The sequence below is a fragment of the Priapulus caudatus genome, unplaced genomic scaffold (genome assembly GCF_000485595.1).
Source record: "Priapulus caudatus unplaced genomic scaffold, Priapulus_caudatus-5.0.1 Scaffold268, whole genome shotgun sequence".
NCBI lineage: Eukaryota > Metazoa > Priapulida > Priapulimorpha > Priapulimorphida > Priapulidae > Priapulus > Priapulus caudatus.
The window spans coordinates 53,499-73,855 of record NW_014577329.1 but is presented as its reverse complement, the minus strand read 5'-3'; the positions used below and the strand labels follow the sequence as shown (position 1 = coordinate 73,855).

General features: G+C 42.4%; 2 protein-coding genes across 4 annotated transcripts; one reads left to right on the top strand and one right to left on the bottom strand.

Moving 5' to 3' along the window:
- Positions 1–726: 726 nt before the first annotated feature.
- On the top strand, positions 727–15,998 carry LOC106808315 (iduronate 2-sulfatase-like). 3 transcript variants are annotated; one of them, XM_014810976.1, is made up of 8 exons: positions 727–1,263; positions 7,502–7,641; positions 7,808–7,985; positions 8,149–8,237; positions 8,625–8,859; positions 9,681–9,841; positions 10,432–10,549; positions 14,096–15,998. In XM_014810976.1, the coding sequence occupies exons 1-8, from the start codon at positions 1,161–1,163 to the stop codon at positions 14,878–14,880; spliced, it is 1,809 nt and encodes a 602-aa protein (XP_014666462.1). In that variant the 5' UTR covers positions 727–1,160; the 3' UTR covers positions 14,881–15,998. The 3 variants fall into 3 exon arrangements, with proteins under 3 accessions (XP_014666462.1, XP_014666465.1, XP_014666464.1); XM_014810979.1 differs by lacking the exon at positions 14,096–15,998 and adding an exon at positions 10,041–10,124 and having other exon boundaries at positions 10,432–10,514; XM_014810978.1 differs by having other exon boundaries at positions 1,225–1,276.
- Positions 15,999–17,186: 1,188 nt separating this feature from the next.
- On the bottom strand, positions 17,187–18,897 carry LOC106808320 (solute carrier family 25 member 43-like). The gene is made up of 2 exons (XM_014810984.1): positions 18,738–18,897; positions 17,187–17,835 (listed from the first exon to the last, which is right to left on the bottom strand). The coding sequence occupies exons 1-2, from the start codon at positions 18,816–18,818 to the stop codon at positions 17,644–17,646; spliced, it is 273 nt and encodes a 90-aa protein (XP_014666470.1). The 5' UTR covers positions 18,819–18,897; the 3' UTR covers positions 17,187–17,643.
- Positions 18,898–20,357: the final 1,460 nt, after the last annotated feature.

The following is a 20,357-nucleotide window of genomic DNA, read 5'->3' as shown; positions in this document are numbered from 1 at the left end:
CGCGCCAAGTGTAGCATGATTTCGTAACGAAATCACTCGATCGCAGTTGCTGATTTCGTAACGAAATCAGTCATGCGACACTTGGCGCGCCGTCGCGCCAAGTGTAGAAAGATTTTGTAACGAAATCACTCGATTGCAGTAGCTGATTTCGTAACGAAATCAGTCATGCGACACTTGGCGCGCGGCGTGCCAAGTGTAGCATGATTTCGTAACGAAATCACTCGATCGCAGTAGCTGATTTCGTAACGAAATCAGTCATGCGACACTTGGCGCGCCGGCGCGCCAAGTGTAGCATGATTTCGTAACGAAATCACTGGCAGTAGCTGATTTCGTCACGAAATCACTCGCAGTAGCTGATTTCGTCACGAAATCACTCGCAGTAGCTGATTTCGTCACGAAATCACTCGCAGTAGCTGATTTCGTCACGAAATCACTTGCAGTAGTTGGTTTCGTAACGAAATCACTTTGTACACTTGATTTCGTTACAAAATCATTGATTTCGTAACGAAATCAGTCATGCGACACTTGGCGCCCCATATACACGTTTAATACATTATCCCGATAATAAATCACCAAGGTTCACCCTAAAATTCGTGCACATTAGTTTGTAAAACTATTAGGGGTTTGAAAAGTGCAATTTTAGCTATTTGCTGAAACAGTCAAATTCTACCAATAGATGGCTCTGCCTTAACCAATCACGGATTCATTCCACCGTAATGGCAGCCCCCGTGATTTGTTGTTGTAATCAAGTAGCTAAATATAACTAACGTTTGTGGCCATGTAATGTATATAACGTTGTGCCATGTAATGTATATATAACTTGGCGTGAGTTGACGGAAACTGGGAACAAAATATACATTGTTCTCGGGTCAGCGACAGGCTATGTATCTTGTATCTTTGGGTCCCTCTGTTGTATTTCACAAGGCATTGATTCTCTCTTTGGAATGAATGTATGAATGCAACTGTATGAATGCAACTGCAAGAGCTTTTGCCGCCCACCAACGCTTGGACGTCACAACAACGCTTGAATGAAACAGATGACTATATATGTGTATCAAATGTGTATACAGATGTGTATCAACTGCAGTTGTTATGACAAATTCAATTCTGCACTGCTCATAGGATACCGCCGACAATCAAAACCAAGATAGAATTCCAATATGGATTTTATAAGATGGATTCCAATATTTCACATCCTACTCGCAGCAAATCTGTTCTTATGTATTTCTCAAAACTTGAAAACGGAGGCAGTTCGACACCAAGGTGTGCAAATAGAGTAACAGTAACGCTCATAGGGTCTATGTCCCCCAGGGTACGGTAACTGGTTTGGGATAAACATTATCATTTGTCCCCGGTTTCCCAGCGAGCGATTCTGTATGTCAACGTGGACGTCGGGGAATGACACAAAGGCCTTGGATCATACAGTATTGGTCAATAAAGATTGTTGTCTGGATTCTCACACGGTCTCGTCTTACTATTCGTGAGATACGAAATGGTGTCAGAAGTGGATATAGCAATCCGCTTTTCTGAGAGACGGAAGATCGTAGTCTAGAAACAGGGCGCAAGTAAAGGACTGGGCTTCCCGAAAGTTTAATTGCCGGGAAAAAGTTCAACTTTTCTAAGCCAACCCGAGTGGGAGAATAGGAAGCGCCGATTTTCGCGCTACAGGGTTGGCTACGAAGCTTGCCGGAGGAGGACGACGAGTGCAGATAAGATTCCCGCTTGTCTACGCCTGGGGAGCGAGGCGGAGCACATTTTTGACTCATATCCGGAGTTTGGACAGTAAGAGGTGACAGATGGATGATGAAGAACCGCAGACTATGATAAAGTCCTTGAAAGAATACGGACGAGTATCTTTATTCTCGACACAAGAACGTCATACATGACGCGGGCGTAGATTTTTCACCTTACGATGTCAAAGGCGCAAGGTGAATCGATAAGGGGTGTTCGTGCGCGGAGAACTTATACGAGATTGAGGAACATTTGTGAACTTTGACAAATAATCTGAAACAACTTCGAGAAGGTTAGTGGATGCGGATTGTTGTGATTAAAGCCTTTTCAGAGAAATTACCAGGTTCAATCGACCTAAACCTCGGATAAAGCGTTAGACCATGGCTAGGAACTCTGAGTTAATCAGTACGCAGCTGAGAGATCAACAGGACAAGAGTTGCTTTTTTTTTTTTTTTTGACGCGGTTAGAGAGTATTACAAAGCCGAACTTACTGCGCAGAGCGGGGTGTGGAACTGGCTAATTATAGGGGAGGTAACCACGGCAATACTCGCAAGGCGTACCAGCACAGTCCAAGGTACTGAGACGTGTGGGGTAGAATGTTGGCTTATGAGTCATGAAGTGATGGAATGAAATGGCGCCAACTAGCAATGGAAGAGAATGTCGGCAATTCGCGGGAGAGATGAACGCCAATTTTGAGAAGTGGTTTTTAGTCGTAGTATAATGGTGGGTACTATAGTACACGTAGGAAATCACGGAGGATCACTGAAGTCCGTGTGGCCGACGATTGGTGGTCGGCAGATTTCAATTCTCTTGGGGGTATGGTAACTACTTGTGAGTGCAAGCTGAGGCATGGACATTTATAATTGAAATTATGCAACAAGGGGCTGAACAAGAGGTCAGCTATCAAGTATTGATACGGGAGCTGACAGGCTCAGTGATACTGGTTCAGTGTACTATGCGTATGCCGTTTGGAACAAAGCACTTAAACCAGTAAGTTCCGATGCTGCAAAGAGCCCTGGTGGCGTGTTAAAGTGGTGTTGGGGATTGTTGTTTGCTAAAATTACACACCAGGGAGTAGAATCTCAGTTCGCATCAGTCGTCACAATGCGCGTTCCAGTGCAACATTTATTTGGGCAGAAGTGTTAGCTTACAATAAAAGATGGGACTGGTGTTTAAAGGTGGAAGAATATCCGATGTGAATATTCGGAAGATTCAATGGATGTAATTAAAGGGACTGCGTAGAAGATTCACCTCAAAGGATGAGTAATAAGCCGCCACTTGTGGTTAGAACAGAAACGTCGAATACGTTCCACTCATGCCTAAAGTGGGGCAAGAGCTACAGGAGAAATGGGAAGCGTCGAGGCCGTGATCAGTCGAGTTAAAGGTTAAAAGGAACGACAGACTGGTGTGGCGCACATTTGTGGTTCGCGGTGATTAAGAAGAAGCGGATCGATAAAGATTCGCATTTGCCGGCATTGAGCTGAAAAAAGCTGGAACCAAGCCGTGAAGTGGAATTATATTGTGCTACTTCCCAATCTGGATGACATATCGCCACATAGGCAACTGTGTGGGATCACGGGTTTTCTCGAAACTGGACGCTTCCAGTGGAATTCACAGATTTACCGATTGCAGGCCAGAGAGTTGCCTAGGCCTCAACGCATTCAACACCGATTTGGCAGATTTCTGTTCGCGTTTTGTTCCACTTTGGATACATCCGTTCCACGAATCCTTCCAGAGTGAGAATGTCAGAATTGTTAATCGGACATAGACGGTGGCCAGAACATCATGGACGAACATTCTAAGAATCTATGGGTCGCAACGGTAGAGGAGCACTCAAGACGAGAGACTCGGAACTCTCTACAGAGAGTCAAGTAGGCCAGGCCTTGAAAGCTTGACCGTAGACAAGTGCGAGTTTCGAAAAGAGATAAATAAGAATATTATTTGGTCCAGTGGATCAAGACAGTGGGGAATTAGTCCGAGTGTAGAGAGTGATAGAAGAGCAATATCGCGAACTACCGCCCCTACCAGAATAGTATCTAGAGCCTGCGTAGAGTTTGTGGGGTATGATCAACGTCCTAGGTCGCGTTTCGTGCCGTAGAAGTTGGTGCGGTAGTGATGCCCATAAGAATAATTGTTGAAGTTAGATGCTGTAATGGTGCAGTGGGACGTCCAAGATGATGCATTTGAAAGGTCAGGACATGATAAAGATCAGCGATACTGGAACTTCTACGATTGCAACAGAGACCGGTGGTGATTTAGTGCGATGCGAGAGTTATATGAGATTGGAGCTGCTTTATAATCAAGGTCACAAGGTGGATAGAAATGAAACCTATCGATTTGCTATCGCGGAAGACTATCAGCCAGCCTGAGAAGAGATACTACGCACAAATAGAGAAAGAGTGTCTGGCATCCGTCTGGGCGTGGTTGAGAAATTTGACTCGATACAGATGGTTTGGCGTAGGAAAAACGTATCAGGGTTGGTTACAGGACCACAAGCACTTGGTGCTCGTTAATCACACGCAGGGACTTGGACCGCAAAACACCACCACTGAGATGTCAACGTTTGTTGCTAGGCGTCGTAATGAGATCTTCACGCGTAGCAGAGTATAAGATGCAGGTAACAAGTTGGTAAGTACCCGTAAACGAGCTATCACGCAGTCCACTGAGGTCTAAAGAAGACACATCGAGAGAGGGTTTGACATTTTTTGTTGACTGTGTAATGGAATAAGCCAATGTCCGCTGTAAAGGCTACCAGAGAATTCGCAGCGAGCTTCAGCAGAGATCTGTTACTACAGGGAAGTGGTTTAATCTGCAGGTCTGGATGCGTGACCGGCGAGAATTCAGTCCGCGCTGAACATTCCGCATGTATTTTTGTGTAGCGCAGGTGAATATTCGTGTCACATGGTCTATTGCTATATAGAGATAGTGCGTTATGCAATGAAGTGCTGAGAAGCAGAGCCGCGGCTCGACGGCGACTAGGGTACAGGTGGATTACTACTTGGGGACTAAATAAGTGTCCGAGCCCGAATGAAGAGGAGCACATGTCAGTGGTGGTGGCCGGATGCTCAGCGACATCGATGCGTAACTGTCCAGTCATGCGAATTCTGTAGGGAGATAGACCACACGAGTGCGAACCGCTGAAACCAACCACAATTGCAGATCGTCCGGTGGCAGAGGATGCGGCGACTGTGGCGAATGATGAAAGGACACCAGTATATGATAAGTCCATAGGTAACAATTACTCGCAGATCTGTGAGATGTGATAATCATCACGAGCTGGAGTACGATCTACCCAAGGTGCACAGGGTGGGATAGGCAAGTTTAAGGACATTTGGCCAATGGCCGACTGGGGGGTACCACGGAAGTGTATGTACAGTGTTCGGATAACGGTGGACAGTTGTAACTCCGACATATTTCCATAGTTGCGCAGGGGTTCTGATTCACGCAGGATATTTACGTAAGTCCCCCATTTTCCCGCAAGCGAATGGCGACGCGGAAGTGCTGATAAAGATGCCAAGAAGGAATCTATCAGCGCAGTGACATGATTTGTGCGTGGATTGAATATGCGTGCAACACCGTAGTGCACTGGGACGTTTTAAGATACGTCGAGTTGTGATGGGTCGATAAAGATCCCGCCACCAGTACAGTATGGTCCCAAAAAGTAGCTGTCGCCGAGATGGCTAGATTCCGCAATGGTCGGAGAGTGGACAGAAGGCAAAAAGTCTAACATGCGAGAGCAATACAAAAATCGATCACGGAAGAGTAGTGGTCATAAGGAAGAACCGCACGATATTCACCCCAGTGCGCGTAGGAGATCCAACGTACCGAGATCAAGACGGGATAAGGGAAGGTAAATTGCCGAGTCTTGGGTACAGTGGAAAAGCTGAGCGACTATTGCAGGTCTTATAAAATGGATGGAGACGCCAAAGGGTAGCGTTCAGTTGGAAATCGCCGACATATTCCAAATAGGGTATGCAACCTAATGCGCGTCAACTGCAATGATGGCCGAGTCCGATTCCTATGTCAACTGGGACGAAACCGCGCAAGAAACCACACAGCACTAGTGCCATGTGTATTTACGCCCGAACTCGGGAGTCTCGCCTTGTCGACTGCAACCGAGTATTCGCCGAAGAGGAGATACTTGTTGCTAAGATGCCGTTGGCGTTACTAAATAGAAAACTGACAATGCCGATCATCTAAACTAGGAGGGCAGGAAATCCGCAGACGACGCGTTTCCGGTTCGTACTATTGTTACAACCGGAGACGATTTGATTTGATTTTGTGGTACTTTGAACTGAATTTACAATTTGTGATTTAAGTTGGGAGTAATTTGTTATATAGGTATGTAATGAACCGTCAACGAGAATTGACATTTGTTCAAACATATGTTTTTTTGTTTAACAAACTGGAATATATGTTGGGTATAGTTGGAATTAGTACGCTCTTCAAGTAGACAGTACTATTAACATTATATTTGTATTTAATTCAAGTATAGTTTCAATTGTGTTATTGAAAGAAGGGGGATGTTTTGGGGAATAAACATTTAATATAAATGGTCCCCGGTTTCCGGCGTTAATGTAATTCGCGTGAGTTCGGGCAAGTGACAGATAAGGCTTGGATATACAGTTTGGTCAATTAAAGATGTTGTTGATTACGTTCTCCGTCTTATCGTGATGAATAGAAACACGTACTGCGAACGTACCAGAGTTACGGTGCCGGTATAAAGCCAAGGATACGTACCTGGTCACATATTTTGATAGGTTAGGGGGTTAGGATTCGGGAAGATAAGACCGGTAGGCCGACTCCCTAGACCTGCGTTATGGAGTAGGCGAGGTATGGTCCGGCATATTTAGATAGTAAGGATCGGAGTCTATCATATTGATAGACTCCTGATAGTACAGGGTACGTTCGCAGGTATAATCCCGGCAGCCGGACCGTACAGAGGTTAACGTCCGGCAGTACCCCGGGGGACATAGACCTTCTCAGCAACAGTAACATCTGTTCCCGTGTATATTAATAATTAATGATCATACAACAGGGTGCGAAATTAACCTACTTTGACTTGTAGTCATACGGACTACTAGATTTACTTTTTAGTAATTTGGAAAGTCCGTAAGCAATTCTTGCAGTTTAGAATTTTGTGAATAATATGTAATAGTGAAGACTATATTGAAGTAAATTCGCTAATTGGTGGTGGTAATTTATTCAAAATAAAGTTATAACGACTTGCAGGAAAGTGAATAATTTAATTTATTAGTTTATTTATCTGTATTAGCCAAAACTGACGGTTCTATTGTTGATGCTGACAGTCAATTAAGTAGTCCACCTGACTAGTTGTTGCTGCAATCTGCTACCTGTCAGTAAATCTGGTAGTTTCTGACTAATCGACTACCGTTGATTTCGAACCCTGATACAGAGTATAATAGTACATTAGAGATGATACATCATTACATACACTTTTTTTTTGTATTTTACCCTTAGATTAGTATATCTTGGCCTTCTGTGACAAAATCGATCTTGTAGGTATATTCACTATATTATAATAAGTCATATATCCTTTGCCCATGTGCATGTCATTAACATGGTGAACTTCTAGCTTTTGACTAGCAATCACATACCTATATTCTTATACAACCATTTGCTCCACCTGATAACAGTGGAAGTATGTGAATCAGTAATACTAATTGGTAATTCCTAGTTGACCATCATTCAAAAGACAATGTTCCTTTCAAATATGCACTGCACAAGTTCACATTTTTTGTGGTTACAGATTCCAGGCACAATGTCCTGTTTATAGTAGTAGACGACCTTCGCCCGGCACTGGGCTGCTATGAAGTATCGAAATATATCACTCCCAACATTGACCAGCTTTGTTCGATGGGAATTAAGTTCAGCAATGCATACGCACAGGTATACATGCCACATTTATGTTCAAATATGTAATGTTATAGTTTTCAGTTAAAAATTTGAGTGCAGCTATCATATTCTCAGACTTAAGAGTAGTTTAGTTAAATTTAATAAAGTTTCGTCTGTGTTCTATATCTCAAACTTGTATATTCACTTTGCTTATCTACAGCAAGCGCTATGTGGTCCTAGCCGAGTGTCATTCCTGACCAGTCGGCGGCCTGACACCACAAGACTGTACGATGTCCACAGCTACTGGAGACATGCTGCTGGTAACTTCACCACTCTGCCTCAGCACTTCAAAGAGCATGGTTACCATACAGCTTCAGTTGGAAAAGTGTTCCATCCAGGTAAGCTTTGTACAACTACCAGTTAAAGCAAGATAAGGTTGGTTTAAATAAAGCAGTTTTCTCAAATAATTACAACGTTATATGGATCATAGCATTGTGGTTGCATTTGAAATAAAATATTTATTTCAGAGATAATTACTCAATTAGGTTTGTGCTAATACAGGAAAGTCGTCCAACTTTAACGATGATCAACCATACAGCTGGTCTGAGAAACCTTACCACCCGTCAACACAGGCATATAAGAATTCCAAAGTAGGTTATATGGTTCAGATATAGTTACATTTATCGTTATTGCTTATAATGAAATATTCAATATTTATATCGTAGTCGTTAGTCAATATTATATAGTAATATTTTCTATAATACTGAATATCTATTAATAATATACAGAGCATCATGGCTCTCTTGCTCAAATAAATGAAACTTTCTGTGGAAGCTTCCTACCTAACGTTTCTATCACCATTGTCACTGACTATCGCTTTTGTCCAGATAAGTAAGGTATATGCTTGCACAAGAAAGTAATGGCCATGGTAACTGTAGCTGCTACCTACAGCCTTTAGCTCTTGCTAGTAGAATGAATGCTGAGATCGTGCACACAGCATCTAGTTGCTGAACAGCGAATGTGCTCCTCATGTGCAGGTGTGTGCGGGGCCGGGCGGACGCAAGTACAGCAACATTGTATGTCCGGTTAATGTGACACAGCAGCCTGAAGCAACGTTGCCAGACATGCAGAGCACTCGGCAAGCCATGCAGTTCCTACGGGATCGTGCCAGGCTGGAGAGCTCCCCCAGTACGGCCCCTACAGCTCCCTTCTTCCTTGCTGTTGGCTACCACAAGCCTCACGTTCCACTGAAATACCCAGAGCAGTTCTTAGGTAAGTTATTGTGGGAATTTGGTTGGCTGATCTTCCTGTAATGTGTGTAGACCTATCTCATCGGTCTTGCCTGTCTGTAATTAAGTCTAAATAATAGCAACATGCGATGTTTCCCTAATAGATATTACTAGTATACATATAAGCCAATTTGTGTATCAGAGCTGCTTGTTATGTATCTAACTGTATAACAAACTACTATGTATTTAATTATCTTCCGTGGTTTCATTATTACTTTGTATATACATAATTTTGCATGTAGTATACTAGTGACATCAGGAGTGTATCAAACACATTGATACACTCCTGGTGACATCTGTTGGTAAAACATAAGCATCATACTTCAGAGACTTTATTTATCCCACTCAGTGTGAATATACATAAGGTCCGCTGCAGAAATATTTGTTTGTGAACATGTTTGCTTACAAGGTACTGAGCTACAGACCTCACTCAGGGGTTACCATAATCTAATGTATTGAACCATTGTACCGAAATCCTACAAATTCGAAATCCTGAGTTCACATCTCCCCCTAGGGTTTTGGGTAAAGGATTATGAACCTGTATATGCGTCCAAGATATATATATCACAGTTTGTATTTCAATGACTGTATCACAGAATTATGCTGTACTTGAAGTAGGAAACAACTTGGCTGTTAACTCGGCCAGTAACCTGCAGAATTTTGCGCTCGGAGGGTCTGGTTTCTTCGGCAATGTCTACATCTAGCAACGAGTTGTTGCTTTTGACTTGACACTTCCCTTGTCTTGACTTTTTCTGAAAACTGACATCATGCATGGTGTTGTTATTGTCATGCATTTATTTTCAGATCTTTATCCACTGAGCACAGTTCCGCTGGCTTCAAATCGACATTATCCAGAGCATATGCCATTGGTTGCCTGGAACCCTTGGACTGACCTACGAGATAGAGACGATGTTAAGGAGTTGAATGTCTCATTTCCATTTGGACCACTGCCAGATGACTATCAGGTTTATCTAGCATTATGTGTGATTAATGACAGACACATCATATATAGCATGAGATGGTGGTACTACGTATAATTATATGTAACACTTCATGGTAACACTAAAGGTCCGGGTCTTTTGGGCTCGTATGATCAGCAGAAAATGACTTGTTTAGTGTTAATTTTAGTGCTATTTGTTTTATTTTTTGTTTTGTTTGGTGTAGTGTTTAGAGGCAAGAGCCCACAATGCTATTGGGGGTAAGGAATGGAAGGATTGAGGGTGGTAGGACGGAAGGAAGGAAAAGAAGGTGAAAGGAAGAGATGCGCACAGAATTGGGAGAGACGTCCTTGTTGATATGTTGAAATATTGGTTTCCCCCAATGTAATTAATAACAAAATATATGGGGGCTTAATATATTTAGTACTTCTATCAAGTCATCCAAACAATAGTGCAGTGAAACATTTAATAGGAAACTATGAAATGACAACAGGGATTCGTTGCTGGTTTTTTTTAGAATATATATAGGGCTGAGATTTTGAAAATGATGGGACACGTTTCACACCAACCCTAATGTTCAACACTAACTGTCGCTTGTTACGTGGTTTTATTTCTAGCGATTGGTACGACAGAGTTACTATGCAGCAATATCTTACATGGACGACCAAATAGGACATCTCCTCTCCAGCTTGGAGACACAAGGGTTTGCTAACAATACCATTATAATACTGTTTGGTAAGTCATTGCCTAGTAAGCATATTAATCGTTCTTGAACTGTCCAATAAAATTGATTTATTTATGGTTAATTAGACAATGGGCAATATGGACAGTAGTGCTTCTTTGCACGTGTTTGGTTCAGCATATAAGGTTAACAATGTTGATGATGATGGTGGTAACAGAGATGCCAACCACTACGATTTATTCGTATTTTATACGAATTTCTATTCCTTTGGCATCAACTCGACCAGTTTAGTGGGTGTATCAACTCACAAAATTTCCTGTGATCGAAAAAAAAATTAATTAATTTGTATTTTTTGTCAATTTATTGTCATTTTGACCTCAGGAAGACAAGGAAATGATCTTCAGATTTCGCAGGGGGCATTGCCGGATCCCCTTGCACAACTCGGGTCACTCAAGGTGACCCTCGACTCGTAATTTTGATGGCCAGAGAACTAAGATGCTAAATATGTGTTTGGCATCTCCTGATTGGTAACCATGAAGCGAAGAATGATACATAGTGGTTTAAAAAGTTTGAGTTCAAATGGACATTCAAATAATTTCATGGTATTGCAAACTGTAGTGATTTGTACATGTGATCAGACGTGAGCTATCATTCATCCACAGTTTAGGTTAAGTTCATTTCAGTTCACCTTTTAGGTCTCGTGGACATCTAGTAGCATCAGCAGCTTTGTAGAATCGGCATTGATCGTACGTGCGTCCGATTGCGCGTTGCGTACAACAGTTGGGCACAAATCTGAATCCGCTCGGACGTACGTCACGATATCTCGGGACGTGGGGCGGATGTCAAAAGATTGGGCATGTCGAAGATGAGGGTCAAAGGTCAAAGGTCAAGAGCTGTTAAAGAAGGGGGACACATTCCCTCCTTACTTAAGGTATAGGAGGAAATGCAGAAATTGCGGCACAAATCTAAACGGTAACCTAGGCTCGTGATAGTTGGTAATAGCAATCAATGGTAGGAAAAGCCATCACTGTGCGAGATTTGGAGGGTCAACAGGTCAAAGGGTCAATGGGGGCATAGGGACAGCGTTTTAGACATTTTTGGAGGACATGTCGTGACGACAGCGATTGAAAAACTTCTTTGTTTCGCAGGTGACTAGCATTTTATGGGCTTTATTTGAAGGGACAGTGAAATGTACTTCTGCATGACATGCGAAGAAAAGTGTGCGGATAATCTTTTTAACCCTTCAAGGAGGGAAACATGGATTTGTGAATGTTAAACAAGACGAACGCTTTTTTGCGATTTGTGGATGTGAGGCTTACAGGTTGCACAGTTTCAAATCTGCAAAGCAATGTTGTTTGACAAAGGGTTTACGGCTCTAATTTCATTATTTTATTTCTAAGGCAGTCGTCTGTATTGAGCACACTTGAAGTTAGACCTGTATTAGCACACTGTAATGCAACCCTTGAATGCTCGGTGTGTATGCAAAAAACAATGGGGGCGCAGGCCCTTACGGCATGCATGGGTGAACTGGACTTTTTTTAATTCATATTAATTCTGCTGGCAACTTGCACATTGCAGATGTTTAAACTAAAACAAGCTGAGCGAATTCTTCCTAGCCTTGAATTATACTTTGGATTAAGACTCAATGGAGTTGGAGGTTATTCAGGCAAGCGGTGTTGCCATCTTTTGATATTTATTGATGGGGAACTTGCCCGCCGATCTGCCGGCAATGCTTATTTGTATTAGAGCCTCCACCCGCCCCCCTTCCCCACTTTCCCCACCACCAATACGGACTCGCGCTCGGACGGCATATCATGATAAATGTTTAATATAGCGAAGTCATTAAAAGTTTACAAGGCTGTATCTTTTATTACGTGTCACTACCAGCGTTAAGGCAACGCTAGCTATTTAGATTTTAGATCTGTTATATAGTATCCTAGACGATCTGCAGCGGTATTCCGCGCGAAGCGTCAAACGCGCCTGTAGCGGCACGCATGTATTAGCGAACTGTCGCTGCTTTTCCAACGCCAGTACTACTGCCGTGCCTTCTTAGGTTAGGTTAAGCGGCTTTTCGATCTCATCGGCAGTTCTGCGCATTGCGACAGGGATCGCCACTACCAGTTAGTTAGAGACGGGCTAAAAAGCTCCCAATTTAGTTGTGTTCGCTTACTAGGGCGCTTTCTTTGCTGTAATACGGAGTTTTATTGTTCACATATGTAACAATACTATAGCGCTAAATGCCGTTGGCGTTGGACTGGCATGAGCTTAGAGTATTTACGATATATATAGGGGCAACGAGGCTGTAAGGATACACATTGGCTTACGGGTTTTTATCGAGGTTGCGTTGTTGCTCGGCCGGCTATTTTAAACTATAGACTTTGGTACATTCCACACCTACGAAATCTTCTGATTACTACAAGTAAATGTTACATAATTACTAGGTAATTAAGTACTCTACAGTTCCAGCACTACTGTACTATAGTATAGTTTACTAACCAGACGGCAGGAGCAATGCGTATATAAATAGTATTACTAAATTACTAAGTACTGAGTATACTTACTAGTACTAGTACTTTACATACTACTACTAGCTCAAGAAACGCTCTTTGCTAGGGTTCAGAATCTACCCCTATATCTAGACACGGCATTGAAGGTTCAATACAAATATAATGCCTAACTAAATACGAATCTATAAATATTACCTACCAAATTCTTAATGTTTCTAGGTATTAGGGCCTACTCTCGTTCGTGAGAAGGTTGCCGAGGTGCAAAGGAGATATAGAATCTAGGAGCTCGCTCCCACTCGATTAAGCATCGGAGTGACTAAAGCTGAGACGAGAGTGGAGCGAGTGCCAGTCTATGGGCTATAGCGGCGGGCAGCGCGCACTGCTTTGCAACTCCTGTACGGAGCTCGCCATTGCAACGTTGTTGCAAAAACGTTCCCAGCATTGGCGCAACAATAGGTGCACGAAGAGCGCCGGTAGGTGTTTCCTGATTCTGACAGCATATTCATTACTGGCAAGGTTCGCGAATGTCAGATTTCTTACAGTCTTTCTGTGACTTCGCGTGACAAAGGCTCGCGTTACGAACACATTACTCGGTTACAGTTTTATAACAAGTGAACACTGTTCACGTTCCATAAGTGTTGCCTCTTGATGTTCCCGCACTCAAATTGCGGGGGACTGTTCCGCTGGCAGCTAATGGATTCTGTGCGCGGGCTATGGCAGTTCGGGCTGACGGATCCATAGCTGCCAGCTCTGCATACTGTCGTATAGGAATTTATTCGCGGTTCGCGTTGCGCTTTGCGACGGACGTGCGCGCAGACGCGCAGCACTTCGGATTAAACAGCCTCCTCTTCGGCAACGCTTCTCTGAGTGATCCAGTCTAATGCTGGATATATTCTCTGAGCGCGAACGCGGTGATGGGACGGTGCTCTTCATTCGTTTGCCAGCGAGTTTAGCATCAGAACACCTGCCGTCAGGTGAGCGCTGTCGCTCTGCGGCACTTGTTTACAACAAAAAGTACGACTGCAAATTCATAGTTTAGAAAAGTTTATTTGCTTTGACGTAAATCTTTGCGTTGTACGTTTGAACTTGCAGGAGACCACGGCTGGGCATTAGGTGAGCATCAGGAGTGGTCAAAGTACAGCAACTTTGAGGTGGCTACCAACGTTCCGCTAATCGTGTACGTTCCAATTATTGCTTGGTCACGCTTTGCTCGCAATCGCTTGCAATCGGTGGAAAAGACGAAACTCCTGCTAGAACGTAGCCTGTTTCCTTACATCAACCCGCTGTTGCCTCCTCATCACAGCATGACGTCAGGTGCCAGAAGAGAATCTGAATGCGCCAGTGGAAGTGATCGAGTAACTGCCAGGTGTGTGCGTAAGGGAGGCAGGCAAAGCAATGTTTTGGTGGAGCTGGTCGACATCTTCCCAACACTGTGCGACCTTGCAGGTATCCCCAGGCCACCTACCTGTCCCACCAATTCGTCTGCGATACGACTATGTACGGAAGGACGTAGTTTCGCATTGGTGATCCGTAACAGTGACAGCAGACTGCTTAAAAATCACACTTGGGTAAAATCAGCAGTGTTCAGCCAGTACCCACGACCGTCGAATTTCCCGGTGGCGACCAGCGATCAGCCCCGCTTACGTGAGATTGCTGTGATGGGGTATAGTATGCGATGTACACATCACCGATACACGGAGTGGATCGGATTTGACAAGAACATGTTCAGGGGAATATGGAGCGATGTTCGTGCGAGGGAACTGTACTTTCTTGATAAAGATCCAGGGGAAAATCACAACCAGGCATACAATAAATCGCATGCTACTTTTGTTGCAAAACTAGCGAAACAGTTACGGTACCAAATGGAGTTGTCCTAGTTTTAAAATTTCATAATTTTGACGAAAATTGTATGATAAGTATAATTATATTATCGTGAACATATGTATGTGTTCATAGTGTATATTGTATATAGCACACACGCACGTTTACATTATTAAGTAAATGTTTATACATTGTGGTAATTTATTATGTAACATAGTATCAAGAGCTAATAAGAGCTCTATTATTAGCTATTGATAGTATATAAATGTTTAGAAGTCCATGTGATGCCAATTATATGTTATTTTATAGTTTTTATGCTTTTCAATTCTTGATTCGCGTTCGCGTACTGCCACATAGCATGCACAATGTTCATAAGCCAATCCAGAAACCTTGATGCTTTGTTTTTGTAGGGCATGTATTACATGCATTATGCATTTTACATAAACTTCCAAAGAAATAGCAGAACATGTATAGCTACTATGCTTGCCCTGCTAAAACGAAAGCAATGACATACAGCAATTTAATAATTTTGTACAATATTGGTCAAGTCAATGTGTTTTCTGTTTATGTCTGCTGAATCAATATATATTGTCAGGAGTAGATAATAGGGTAGAGATAGTAGGTACCTATTATCTACTCCTGATATTATATATATATAGTAGATAATAGGAGAAAAAAAAATCCATGTAACAAAGTCCATGTTCTATCAACTTACTGCTAGCATGGTGGTACGTATGCACTGTATTTATGGGGGAAACTCGTGGACCTTTCATGCGCGGGCAGTCCCCTCTTCCCGGCAAGTATACGTGATACAGCACAGCACTGCAGCTCGAATCTATATCTGAACTATTCCTGACATGGAGAGGTCTTTGAACGACCGTCTAGAGGTTGATGGGCGCATCTATGCAATGTGGCGTCTGCTTTCTAAATATAGGTATAGTAGTGACCTGCTTTTGAAGCGATTTAATGAGCGGGTAGATACGTTAAATCATCCGACATTTCATCACCAACACTTGTTTTTAATTACACGAGGAATAGGACTGCTTTCCTCTTTTAAAATGTTGAGGGCACACTTACTGATCAAATTAAAAACAGCACGTCATGCTCATTTTTAGCTCACCTTGACATCGTCAAGCTGAGCTATTGCCATGGGTCGTCGTCCGTCGTACGTTCGTTAACATTTCGCTACGGTCAACGATAACTCACGAACCGTTTGACCCACATGTTTGAAATTGGGTATAGTTGTTACTGCTATGCTCCCATATTAAACGTCCTATTTTGAAGCACGCCAGTTGACGTACTTTCGAGCCACGGCAATTTTTTGGCAAAAATGGGAATTGCCATTAGTCAGTTAAGGTTCAACGGATTTTGCTCATTTTTGGTATGTGAATGAATAAGGGCTAGGGGTTTTGATATTTAAAAAAATTTATGCAAATTAGGTAGGGTTTGGCAATTATATAGCATATTATATAGACACAAACAGTCTGTGGTGTCACACTCGTCTGGTTCGTTTTACAAGATTTCATTGACAATATCTTTAATGCAAAATTGGTATTTCCTCTCCATAAAACGTCTATATTAGAGTAAAGTTTTACAAAACATGTCGGAACGCAGCATAACCTATTTATTTCAAACGCTATCGCTACAAAGCGGCTATAGCGCCATCTACGGTCACAAATTGGGATTCATTTTGGTTTATAAATTCTTATTGCGATATACAGATGGCAATCGTTTCTATAATGTACGTCGATGGTTGCTCAATTAAAACTGACTTCTTCTTACTCACTCATTTGTGTCCTTTTTTGTGGCGAGCTACAGTGTCATTGACACTTTCATTTTGTTCACCAGTTGACTAAAGCAAACTTCAAACTTGGATTTCCAACAGCTTGTTTGGTTATGACCGTGCTCGTGAAATATACTGTTTCCATTCATTGCTTTTTATGTCAAAAATAACAGAACCTGTTAAACTTATAACAATCCTGCTTGAGAGTGGTCCAGTTATTTTAAAATCTTGTCCATTTTTACGTACGACTTGCAGTGGCAGAACCAGAAGTGAATTATAGGGGGGGGGGAGAGGGCAATCATGCAAGCTCAAGGCACCAGAGGGGGGAGGGTGTTAGGCTAAAATACCCTTGCCCTGAACAAATTCTGCTATCCTTCCAAGTTGTACTTCTACAAATGTAGAGCCCATAAGAAATGGTTTGCGTACAAGTTGCTATTATGTCAATATAGACTTGCAATTTAATTCTGCAAATCAAATTTTGGAATATGCACTTTTTGGGCTTCTTTATACATGTCACTAAATGTACTTGGCATTCCACATGCATTCCACGTGCGGAGGAAAACAAACTTACTTGTATCATTATGTTACAGAGCTCTTTCATTTATTAACAATACAGTATAACTTTTTACAAGTACCTGACAACTTGTTAAAAGCCATTTCCGGAAATGGATCTTAAGAGCTGCTACTTTAGAAGCACACTCCTAGTTAACACAGACATATCACCGAGACACGTGGGTTTCGTTTCTGTCGCTCTGGTCTACCATCAGAGTCCGGAGAGGGGATTGCATATTTGAAAAGAAAATACTATCCACATATGCAAACCTCTGCGCATACTATATAATTTGTATTACAGAGAAGTAGCCATTTTGTTTCAGGCACTGCAGTTACAGACAAAAGACGTTTTCAAAAGTTTATAACTAGACATTTTGCATGATGAGCTTATGCGAATGGGCGACACAACTGACATATGAGTTCGACCATACTAACAAACAAATTGGAACCAAGCGACCTAGTGCATTGCCTAATCGCGAACTCTCTAATGGTCATGGTCGTGGCCGAGCTCCTTCTCCTTTTTGTACCATGCGGCCAGCTCGGTGGGTGTGAAACTCTGGTCCACACCGGGCTTGGGGTTGTCCCAGATCGGGCTTGTTGTGTATCCGTTGCTGTACAGGAACACTCTCTTGCTGGCTTCGAAGCCCATGAACATGAACCCGGCATATGGTGCAACCTGAATATGCAGAAATCAAAATTCGAATCGTGTATGTTTTGGTGAATAAAGCTGAATATGACATGTTAGCGTTACTCTAGTCTAGACAGTTGCTGTTACTCGGGCAATAACGATAAGTATCGTAAAAGTGGGGAAAACCAGACTGTCGAAAATTAATTTTGAAATCCTGGCTTTACACAATATGATAAAATAATATAATACAATACTATAGTAAGACACTATATTGAAAGAAAATTGTGGGCCACATTAAAACACAGAAAGTTATGAATCGCACCGTGCAACGCTTCCCAAAATTCCGATAGTGGTTGACCTTTGAATGAGGTCAAATAGACCATTTTGAGCTAATCCGTAGTAAAACTCCAAATATTGAAATTCCTACTTTAATTCATAACAAACTCAATTGGGAACATGACTGAATATTAGTGTTGGAGATCGGTCCAAATTTCATGATTGATCATCGGTTTTACAAAACGACCGATGATCGATAAATCATCGGTTTTACAAAACGACCGATGATCGATAAATCATCGGTTTTACAAAACGACCGATGATCGATTAATCATCGATCATTTTAGATTGCGGCGACGACGCGTCATCGTCGACACAACCGGCGTATTGCGAAGGAATATTGACATTATTGTATGTGTAGCTAGTATTTAATGGTAAGAAAATTAAGGATACTGTTAGGGTTACGGACGGGTAACACTCTAAAAGGCATTGCAACATAACTGCTCATCAAATTCAATCAAAAAAAAAGTTCGAGTTGTACTCGGTCGTCCGATTTTCTACTCGATTAATCAACTCGGCAGCCCAAACGAGTAATGATCGACGAACTCGATTAATCGGAACACCACTACTGAATATGGCAGCAGGTCTCACTTTACATGGTTTCAACTATTTACCTTAGCCAGGTTGGCGGTGGTTCCACGCCACAGTCCAAGAATTCCGTTCTTCTTCACAGTCTGGACGAAGGCATCAACCATACCGTTGAACTCGATATCAACGCCTCCACCTCCCGCGATCGCCTTGCTCTGAGCCTAGAAAAGTGCACAGCAATCACATATACTAACCACTGCAAATTTTAGCTGACTTGGCCAAAATTACAAATAATATATATTCCCATTACCAAATTTCTGACCTAAGGCCATCCTTAAAAAATTCCATGTTTGCTGTCCCCCGACCCATGATTTTTTTAGTGGGTAGGTAGGTAGGTATTTTTTGTGTGTGTGAGGCATAATAGTTATTTTAAGTCTGTCCTCATGTTTGCCACACATGCTTTGTGTTTCAGTCTTAACTATGAGGAATGTAAAAAAAACAAGTGCCGCAGAGCGACTGGGCTCATCTGAGGTCTGTTGCTACGGTTATAAACGTAACATTTCAGTCGTGCGTAGTGACACCTTTGTTAGGCGCAGATATGCAGATACGCAGTTGCGTACACATCATTTCAGCAAACATTTTTTTTATTGCAGAGAGAGAGAGCGAGAGAGAGGGGGGCGAGAGAGAAAGAGAGAGAGCGAGCGAGAGGAGAGAGAGTCAGTCAGACTAAATTGCTTATAAACAAATAACACCCACGCTGCGCGCTACTGTATCAGTTACGTCATCGATTGAAATGTACATTCCAATTTCGCCGCGCGGCGTCCAAACTTTCGACGAAGATGGCGGGCAGAGGTAAGGCAAACGCACGTATAACGTACAGATTTCTTCAATGTCGGGGAGGATCAACACATCTCGACTGACAGTCAACCATCGGGCTCTGCAGCGTCCACAAGCCAGCATGCTCCACCATATCCCGACATTGCACACTATTGTAACGTCGACGGAGAGAGCCATGCCAAGGACAGTACAAAACTGGCAAATTTTCATTGGTAGGTTTGACGATTCAATTCTGCAATTACTTATCTCAAGATTGATTAAACTGAAGTTAAGAAAGTAATTCTTTCTGCACTTTTGAGCGCAATATACATTTGACCTATCCTGCCAGGACATTCTTCTCACTCTGTTCCCATAGATGGCGTGCATACTGCATCGTATTACGTAGACTGGTACCCGGTCCCACCTCTCGGCTTAGTTACTCGATGGTGGGAGCGAGTACCAGTCTACGTTTAGCCCATGCTGTGATACTATCAGCCATGCTATCAGCCTATTTATAGTTGGCCTTAATCAAAAACAGACGTTTGCGTAAGTGCTATTGACATTGTATTCCCAACGTACAGAATCTCATATAGAGAATGAAGTTCATATATGATTTAAGGCGCGTAAACGTTGTTCAAGTAAGTTTTGCATGCAGAACAGGGAACAATTTCCAGCCAAAAATTTGCATAGCAAATGTGCTATACAAAATAAATTTTGCATAGCAATTGGATAAATTTGTATAGCATTTTTTTTCAGACAATCACAGTGCAAATTTACACCGCAGTGCATGCTTGGCGTGTTATCGTGTCGGCCTGTGACAGGCACAGCTAGCTGACTCGCCCATGTTGGCGAGTAAAAATAATTGTCTAGAACTTTAATCAAATGTTGGT

Bases quoted from the DNA above. Each gene is read 5' to 3' on its own strand.
- LOC106808320 (XM_014810984.1), bottom strand. From the start codon at position 18,818: ATGGTTGATGCCTTCGTCCAGACTGTGAAGAAGAACGGAATTCTTGGA. The intron at 17,836-18,737 runs GTAAATAGTTGA...CTGCATATTCAG, and splicing joins CCACCGCCAACCTGGCTAAG to GTTGCACCATATGCCGGGTT.
- LOC106808315 (XM_014810976.1), top strand. From the start codon at position 1,161: ATGGATTTTATAAGATGGATTCCAATATTTCACATCCTACTCGCAGCA. The intron at 7,642-7,807 runs GTATACATGCCA...GCTTATCTACAG, and splicing joins TCAGCAATGCATACGCACAG to CAAGCGCTATGTGGTCCTAG. The intron at 10,550-14,095 runs GTAAGTCATTGC...TTGAACTTGCAG, and splicing joins TACCATTATAATACTGTTTG to GAGACCACGGCTGGGCATTA.